Consider the following 9,374-nt stretch of genomic DNA (forward strand, 5'->3'; position numbering starts at 1 on the left):
ACTCCAGCCAAGCCAGGCTGCAGGGTTAGTAGGTTTGAGATGGATTAAAGGTTTGCATGTCTATCCATAGTTACATTAAATAGGATTAACGGTGCAACCACTAACTGGTGGGGGCAGGGGAAATAAAAAGCACAGAGGCTGCTTTGCAGCTGTCTACAGGGTTACGCACACCTTTTTCTGAACAAATTAGCTGTTGGCAGGGCTAGCCAGTAATCTAGCCAAGCTGGTCTGTCCTGAGCTGCACTGTTTGTGTGCCAGCAAGATAATTTATCTCCTTTAATGGGAGGCAAAGACTAGGTCTCTTTCTCCGTCTGTCTGCATGCCGCAATGGAGATGCAGAGGAGTTACAGACCTAGGAGATTCTCTGCCCTATATAAATTAAGTTGACGCATCTGCTGCACTAGGAATTTGCTCACTGCCACTTTTTAAAAGGGTGCCTACGTGTAAAAGAGAGGAAAAGAACAGCTGAAGGAGAAATGAAAGCCATTACTTGGAGAACATGTACCTATGTAATAGCGAAATTGGAGCTTGTGGGTAGAGCCAGCTTCATTCGGTGGCTTGTGACACTGCATGAGCGTGCTGAAAATAATGCAAAGGCAGCATACCTGGGATACCTGAGCAGCCAAAATAGTATTGCCGAGGTCAGGGGACTGAATTCCTCTGTTAATTCACGAGGGCCAACTTGTGGGCCTGAAGCATTTCAGTGGGAAAGTCAGCAAAGATGAGCATTTTTGGCCCAGCAAGGGGTGCTCATGGTAAGACCCCAAGACTGCCTTTGCACTGGAAATGAAGCGTAACAGAAGTATTTGCTCTGTGCTGGAGGAAGGTAGGTTGCCTCCAGCATATTAAGAAAAATTGAGTACGCACAAGATGGAAATTATGCATATAGGAAGGACAATATAGATCCTGTTGTTTCTGAAGGCCTCAGCCTACAGAAAGGTAAAACTAGTGCTATTCTGGCCAGAAATGTATAGATTTCCCACCTCAAAAAAAGGCCTTCTGAATTAGAAACAGGTTTAGTAAGTGGAGAAGAAGCATGGTTACAGAACAGTGAAGGCTGAGAAAGCAAGACACACAAAGAACGTCACATACAGACACACAAAGAACAGAAGTTGAACCATACCTGAAAAAAAAAAAGTGAGGCAATACTTAAGGAGGCTGTGGGAAACACAGGTAAGACAAGGAATGTATTTTTTCAAGAGGCATGTGACTCCTCTCTGGGGACAACATGGCTTTGGGGCGAGGGGAGAGGGGGCTGTGACCGGACTACCGCTGTGTGAAATTGTTTCCATCAGAATAACCCACATTTTCTTTCTACTGGTCCAGCTCAGCAGTGCTGGGGGGGGTGGGGCACGCATCTCCCAAAGGACAGCCTGTCCTTGCAGCTATTTCTGGGCTTTCTGCCAGGGCAAAAGCGATTGGGAAGATTTTCATCATCGTTCTTTCTTCATTCCCCAAAGCTGCAGCTGGGGATTTATTTTTGTAGGCGCGCTGCAAAGGTGCATCTGGTTCTCCACGCGGGCAGGCAAAGAAGTCGTCCAGCGGTGGTGGTTTCCTCTCTTTGTTTGCAAAGAGAAGTGCAAGCACCTGGGTCTCTCTAAAGGCAGGGCGAGGAGGAAGGCAGTTATAAATATCATGATAACAGCAGAAACAAGCTCTTGAGAAGGAGCCGAATGTTGTCAGAGTGGCTTAGCAAACCACTGGGGGTTGTTTGGTTATGTGTGGGAATGTTGCGCTCCTGTTTACCATGTTGTACAACACCGGCTAAGGGATGAGCAGCCCTGGGGATCTGTGAAGTCCACTTCACCACCCTTAATTCAGAGGAAAAATAACCCAAGACAGAAATCCCGTCAGCTGTGCCGACTTCAGATTCAAATAGCTTTTATGTAACGTAGACTGGGGTAATTCTGCTCTTTCCAAGTAGTCAGAAGAAGTGGGCTTCTCTGGGGGATAGACAAAGCCTTGCATTTCATGCACTGCAATCTATTTCTGGACATGGTACCACGCTGTACGCAAGCCGCAAGGATTTGACAACAACATGTTTGTTCGGAAAGGCTGTGAGGGGAAAAAAAAAAAAAAAAAAGTGACAGCTCCTGCAGTTTGAAAGATGTAAAAATCAGTCACCAGGCAGAAGGCTACCAGGCTGCTTCTCCTGCAGTCTGGGGTTGGTAAGGCAACAGTTCCCTTGGCGTTCCTTGCCTCCTGCGGTGCTCTGGACGAGCCACTGGGCTACAGAGCGCAGCGGCGCACTGCTGGGCTGCACCGAAGGCGAGTCCAGAGTGGAAAAAGGCTAAACGAAAAAATGTAGAGGAAGAGTCATCCCTAATCTCCAGCTGGTGTAAAATCTTAACTCAGTTTCTAAGTATGGAAACACGGCATCATTCCAAGCAATTGTTGCATGAGGTTGCCATATTGGCTACCTCTGCGCAGCTGCCAGCTCAGAGCCCTGGCGAAGGGTAACGACACCAACCACCCTGTTAAGGGCAGGTTTCTGGTTCTCCTGCGAGGACACCTATAAAACACAAACATGGACACAGGGCAGAGAACAAAGCAGCACAGGCACATCACACAGTCCTTGTCTCCTCCTCCAGCTCTGATCTTCCTTCCCTGGAGTGAGCGTAAATTGGAGCTACATATTCTCCAGAGAGCTGTAGAAACCAGAATCATGTATTTACTGGCCAGCACGGACGCTGCCTCATTTGCCTGCAGAGGGTGGACTCAAAGAAAGGAATTATTTTAATCAGGGGTGGCTCAGAGACAGCCCCGCCATGGGGTGGGCTGGAGGGATGTGTGTACTGACATCTTTTCCAGGCTTTGGGTGAGCTGAGTAAGGGCTGCAAAATATACACCTGCTGCCTCCGCAGCCCGGGGTTCCTGCTGCCGGGTTTAAGCAGCAGTTGCCATGGCTCTAAGGGAAGCAGAGGTGGTTGCCTTGGTTTGGAAAGGGGTGGGGGGGTCAGTTTGGGGAGGAGAGGAGGGGTTTGCTCTGCCACAGAGAAGCCACTTGCTCATATTAAGTCACCTCAGATTTGACCCATCAAGGGCAGGACCGTCCTGCTCATTGGACTCTCCTGCCTCAAACCATCCCTGTCACCAGCCTTGCGGGTCCAGCTGAGCTGAAAGAAACCGATCCGGTTGCTCTACTTCCCAAAACCAAACAGTCCCTTGTCCCTGCATGCTGTCACCAGTAAGCTCTGAAGAACAAAGCAGGAGTGGAATGTGCCTACCAACTTGCAGCTTTTCCCGTTTGTATAGTAGATAGTGGCCAGAGCTCTTGCCCGGGAGGTGGGAGATGGGGCATATGTTCTCGTGAAGGTGAGAAGTCCAGGCTGAGACTGCTCAAAGAGCAGGGAACTTGCTGTCTCATGAAACCCAAGGTGAGGGTCAGTTACCCACACTGCTTTCAATGGGACAGGGAGACTTTTCCTGTAATTTAAATGACATTCATATCACCCAGGCATCAGCTTTAAGCACAGACAGGTCAAGTCGTCATGGAGGGCCTTTACATGGCAGGTCTTGTGTCACACATCAGCTCATGGCTTGGGCAATGACTAGGGCTGGAGGACTGCAGCCCTAGCTTGAGGCCATAAGGAGCTTAAGCAGCAGAAACCAGGACCCCCATGAGGCTGCAATTCAGACAGACAATTTTCTGTTTTAAATAACATTTGGGACTTGCTGGAGCCCAGCACTGGATGAGACCAGTCCTGGAGCCACTGCACTGGGTGTGCGCGCTGGCCAGGCTGGGACGTGCAGGTGCCTGGGCTGGCCAGCTTACCAGATCATGTCAGTGCAAGTGAGAAGGAACCTTAACTCCTTGTGGAAGGATGTGCACCTCCAAAGGCCAAGCAGTGGTTAAGGTGCTGCTAAATCTGGGTATTGGTGGCCCAAAAAAAAAAAAAAAATCACACACAAAACTATTAAAAATGGCATGTCCCAAATCTTGAAGCTTCTCTTAGGAGAGTACAACCACACTGGATGTGGAACTTCACTGATCCTTCAAGTGCACCCTCAGAAAGTTTGCAGATGACACCAAGTTGGGCAGGACTGCTGATCTGCTTGAGGGTAGGATGTCCCTACAGGGGCATCTGGACAGGCTGGATCAATGGGCCAAGGCCAATGGTATGAGGTTCAACAAGGCCAAGTGCTGGGTCCTGCACATGGGTCACAGCAACCCCATGCACTGCTACAGGCTTGGGGAAGAGTGGCTGGTAAGCTGTCTGGCAGAGCAGGACCTGGGGGTGTTTTTCTGGCTGAATATGAGCCAGTGGTGTACCCAGGTGGCCACAAAGGCCAACAGCACCCTGACCTGTATCAGGAATAGTGTGGCCAGCAGGACTAGGAAAGTGATTATCCCCCTGTACTCAGCACTGCTGAGGTGTGACCTCGAACACTGTGTTCAGTTTTGGGCCCCTCACTACACGAAAGACATTGAGGTTCTGTAGCATGTCCAGAGAAGGGCAACAGAGCTGCTGAGGGGTCTGGAGCACAAGTCCTATAAGGAGCGGCTGAGGGAACTGGGGTTGTTCAGCCTGGAAAAAAGAGGCTGAGGGGAGACCTTATCGCTCTCTACAACCTACCTGAAAGGAGGTTGTAGCGAGGTGGGGGTCGGCCTCTTCTCCCAAGTAACAAGCAATAGAACAAGAGGAAATGGCCTCAGGTTGCACCAGGGGAGGTTTAGATTGGGTATTAGGAAAAATTTCTTCACAGAAAGGGTTATCAAACATTGGAACAGGCTGCCCAGGCAAGTGATGGAATCGCCATCCCTGGAAGTATTTAAAAGACGGGTAGAGGTGGTGCTGAGGGACATGTTTTAGCAGTGTTTTTTGGCAGTGTTAGGTTGATGGTTGGACTTGATGATTTTAAAGGTCTCTTTCAATCTAGACGATTCTGTGACGTTCAGAACCTCATAAAACTAGAACCAACCACAATAAAAACTTCCTTGCATAGAGCTACTAGACCATAAACTTACCCACTAACAGGGAGGCACTAATTAATCTACAGGCAGGAACCACCCTGCTGCACAGGCTCCTGCCTGCCATCGTTGTGTCCAAGTTCTCTGCAGCACCTCATAGACAGACACCATCACAGCTGGGTTGGGTTTTTCTTTTCCCTGTTACATCTTTTCTGTTGCCAGGCTCCAGCACCAGCTCATTAACTGACCAAACAAGGCCCCGATGAGAAGCCCTGGTCCCTGGAGCCAAGCTGCAGCTCCATGTCAACAACCCCAAACCTCATCCTCAGCATGCACATGGGCTGCTCCAGCACCTTGCTGGCAACAGGGCTGCTTCAGGACTTGATGGCATTCTATGATTCTACTACTGGAGCTGAACCAGTTTATGGACCAACTCACCTGTCCCCTCAGTAGGAGTCCAATTTATGTTTATACCTTAAAATTTGACTCTTCCATGGCTGTCTGAATTCTTTATCACACTTCAGCAGACAAATGCCTTCCGTAATTAACACCAAGAATAACACCACCCCATGACAGCAATCCCTGCCCCAACCCTGGCCAGTGAACATCTCCAGCTCCAAATCCTCAGGCAGCTGAGAAACCAAGGAGCCAGTTTAACACTAAGATTACTTGCTCTGGAACCATCTCCTAGCAAACTACCAATTTCTTTCAACTTACATTCACAACAATTTTTTTTTTCTTCACGTTTTGTACTCCAGACCATTTACCTCCTTCAGAAAGTACAGCCAGGTCTGGTAAGTCAAAACACCTCCCAACATCTAGTCTTTTGTTGATCAGCGTGCAAAGATCTTCAGCACACTGCAACAGCGCATTACACCACATTCTTCTCTGAAGACACAAGCAGCAAACTCAACAGCTTACGGTGTTTGTATTTGCACCGAGTGTGTGGTGCAAGTTATGCTGTTTTACAGGTACCCAGTTATTACACACCAGAATTGCAAGTTTACTATAAAATAATTTATTGGACAGCAATACACAGCTTTAGCAGCAAGCTTATATACATGCACATAAAAACTGCTGACTACCCTACTCAGGGACTCTAGCTCTTTTGCCCTTGGCCTTGCGGACCTCTTCAATCAGATCTTTTAAGTACTGAATCTCCTTACTAAGGGAATCTGCTTTCTCCTTCAGGGCCTGATTCTTCTGCTCCAACTCTCTGCACTCCCCAGACAGCGCCTCCTGTTCTGCCCTTTTCTTCTGCCTGTAACGTGTGGCAGCAGTCTTATTCTGCTCCATCTTTTTCAATTTCTTATCTATCTTCTTCTCTCCTTTCATCTTTGCTGACACTACCTTCTCTGCAGGATGATCGTAGGGTTTGGACCGCACAGAGCCACAGTTGGCATCTGTAGGGAACTGGTTGCCATTGGGGGATCCAACTGAATTGGTGGGACTATGTTGGGGTGTTCCCAGGTAGGAGTCTGGGCTCATGCATATTCCACTATCATCAGAATGGTTCTCCTCCTCTTTTTCAGACTTGGTGATCACTACCACAAAGGTGGGGCCCTCCTGTTTTCTTTCTCCTTCCAGAACATCCACTTCACTACCTAGTTCTAAACTAAATGAATGGTCTGGAGTGGAAGTCAGAGACCCTGGGGAAAGGGGAAAAGACCAAAGGGAAGCCAATGGGGCCATTGGATCTGCTCCAATTGGAGTTTCGGGAAGATGGGTGATTAAGTCAGTTATCAGTGGTGGTTCTTTGTTGTGAAATTCCTGGATGGTAGGGTTAAACAGGAGATCACACGTGTCTTCCAACGTGGCCATCAGCTCGTCTGGTGAGACGGTGGCTTCCAGGTGTTCCATACCTAACAGGGCATCAAAATCAAATTCCTTCAGATCCATCTTCTCCACCATCCACTCCATGCCAGAGAAGGCATCCTCTGTACAACAACAAAAAAAAAAAAACACACACACAACCCACCATTTCAATATACCAGCAACCAATGCAACTCAAGCTTTTAAGAACAATCCAGAAATTAATATTTTTAATATCTCCTCTATCTCATACACTGGTACAAAAAAAAAAATCAACCACCAAAAAATACTCTCTGCCATTTAGCTGCATAGACTGCAGAATACACATAAGCCATCAGCTGTTCCAACATTCCACCCCTCTTACTCAAACACCAGAATTCAGGGCCATTTGAAATATACAGCCATGCTTTTTTCTTGTGACCTCTGCCAGGGGGTAGTACCATAACAGGTGGTGCTATTAAAAGGACAACACAAATGTCACTTTACCATATGCCAGTCCAGTAACCAGCAACTCTGTATTGTGCAAGCAGTGTGGTACACACACTTTCCAAGCAGAAGTATGCATGTGAGACTGCCTTCACATTTATGAAAGCCCAGCAATTTAATTCTTTAATTGGAATGTTACTAAGTATATTATGTGGCATTGTAACTTTGTGCAAATAAATAATACCTTACCCTGGCTGCTATCTATGGTGTTGCCTAAACTGTCCACAGCAAGCCAATTGGAGGAGACTGCCTTAGCCTTGTCACTGGAGAACCCATGCGAACTGAGGGGCTCGGCCACCTCCAGGTAGTCATCGAGGAGTCCCAGACTTTCCTCAGCCACCGAACACGGCTGGCTGAAGGGGGATAAAGAATCCCCCAACAGCATCTCGTTGTTCAAGAGGCTCATCTTCGTCAGTTTTTAATGCTTTGATGTCGAAGGATGTAGACAAGCAGACGGTCTTTTTGTCGACTACAGCAATGCTGCTGTGTGGTGCCTTGAAAAACCTGCAAAAAGAACTTTAGTTCATCAGTACTCGTTCACCCAGCACAGTAGCTTTCCAAAAGCAATGCCCCTTCAGGAAGCATGGTGGTACTCTTTACAGACTTGTACGACCTCTCTGTTTTCGGGACCGCTGTTTGCCTGCAACACAGCATCTCTACAAAGCCTCCGAGTTTCCTGCTGCAGGCTGGCCAGGGCTAGCGCAAGGTCCAGCTGCCCAGTCTCCCACCGAGGGCCGCCTGCCTTCCTCATGCCCAAATATGGGCTGCGCTGCCGCCGCCCGGCCCCGCCCACCCGCCACCCTGACTCACGCCCACGCCAGCAGCCGCAGCCATTTCGCGATCCCGCCGCGTCCCTCTCCCCACCCCCGTCTGCTTCCCCGGCCGCCATTTTGTATCTTGCCACGTTTCCAGCGGGGCTTCAGCACCCGGCTGTGCACTGCCAAGTACTGAGGGTACAGCGCAGAAGACGGGGTGGGGAAAGGACAACGGACCTCTCCGAAATGAGCCCACTTATAAAACACGGTGTTTCGGCGAGGAACCCAACCCAGTGTGACACAGGCCACGTTTTACACCCGTTTCCAGAGGGTTATGAAACCCCTCCAGATGATCAGGGCAGACTTAACGCTACAGTATTAAAGGAATAGAGTACTGCCACCGGCTTATGAACAGCCCCCATTTACCTCCTCGGCACGATGGTGCTTACACCCCCGGAGCGCCGATGAATCCAACGCCCCAATTCCCCCCAGCTAGAGCAGCATTCCCCCGCGCGGAGTAATGAAGGGACTACCACCACCCCAGGAATCTATCGTCTCTTGCTACCACGAAAAGCCCATAAAACGGAAAAACCCTCAGCTTTTGGGAACCGAGTTTTCTTAAACTATGTACGACACAGGAGTTTCTCGCTGTTTCTTCCAAAATGCCATTTCTGACACCCGCCGTCCCCGGGGAGGATAAGCCCACACAAGGATACCCGCTCCACCCCGTCTTATTACCCGGGTGCTTTCTTCCCCGGGAGATATCATCCATCACCATACGGGTGAAAAAACCGCCCCCGAAGCCCACTAAAAGGGAAGAAGAGGGCGACTAGGAACACACAGAGGAGGGAATACCCGTCCCTCACACGCAATACTCACGCCATGGTTGCAGATGCCGGGGATGTGCTGAGGCCGCCGCCGCTGCTGCTGCGCCTGCTGCACTGGCCGATGCCGCCGCTGGCCCTTAAAGGGCCATGGCGGCCAGGGGAGGGGAGGCTGCTCCGGTCCGCGCGGCGCGGGAACTTGCTGCGCCAACAGACGCTCACACTACCGCACCTCTCAGCAACAGACACACAATTAGGTGGCAGCGCCCACGCGCAGTCTTTATATAGGATTCGCGTTAGGCAAAACAAGATCCGGCTGTGAGGTGTCCTTCCGCTAAGCGTCACTTCTCTCTTGCCAGCGCCCGCCGGATCATAGCTTCTCTCTCTGGGATTCCCTCCTGGCATTGTGCTAATGGTTAATCGCAGGAGCCACCGACAAAAGCTACAACTCTATCACGGAGCAACGGAGAAGGGACTATATGGTGTACGTCCGCGCCGGCCGCCTTCTCCTCCAGGCGAGGCCGCATCACGTGATCGGAGCAGCTGAGGACGTCCTCGTCCTCCTCCCCCCCCCCCCATCCGCGG

At 49.9% G+C, this 9,374-nt stretch overlaps 1 protein-coding gene across 1 annotated transcript; it reads right to left on the bottom strand.

The window, feature by feature from the left end:
• Nucleotides 1–5,907: 5,907 nt before the first annotated feature.
• On the bottom strand, nucleotides 5,908–8,986 carry ATF4 (activating transcription factor 4). Its single transcript, XM_009887164.1, has 3 exons — nucleotides 8,845–8,986; nucleotides 7,400–7,714; nucleotides 5,908–6,849 (listed from the first exon to the last, which is right to left on the bottom strand). Exons 2-3 carry the CDS (start codon nucleotides 7,614–7,616, stop codon nucleotides 5,999–6,001), a joined length of 1,068 nt encoding a protein of 355 aa, XP_009885466.1. The 5' UTR covers nucleotides 7,617–7,714; nucleotides 8,845–8,986; the 3' UTR covers nucleotides 5,908–5,998.
• Nucleotides 8,987–9,374: the final 388 nt, after the last annotated feature.

The sequence above is a fragment of the Charadrius vociferus genome, unplaced genomic scaffold (genome assembly GCF_000708025.1).
Source record: "Charadrius vociferus isolate BGI_N301 unplaced genomic scaffold, ASM70802v2 scaffold346, whole genome shotgun sequence".
NCBI classification, from domain to species: domain Eukaryota; kingdom Metazoa; phylum Chordata; class Aves; order Charadriiformes; family Charadriidae; genus Charadrius; species Charadrius vociferus.

Coding starts and splice junctions, on each gene's coding strand:
- ATF4 (XM_009887164.1), bottom strand. CDS start 7,616: ATGAGCCTCTTGAACAACGAGATGCTGTTGGGGGATTCTTTATCCCCC. Junction 6,850..7,399: donor CACCATAGATAGCAGCCAGG/GTAAGGTATTAT, acceptor GTTGTTGTACAG/AGGATGCCTTCTCTGGCATG.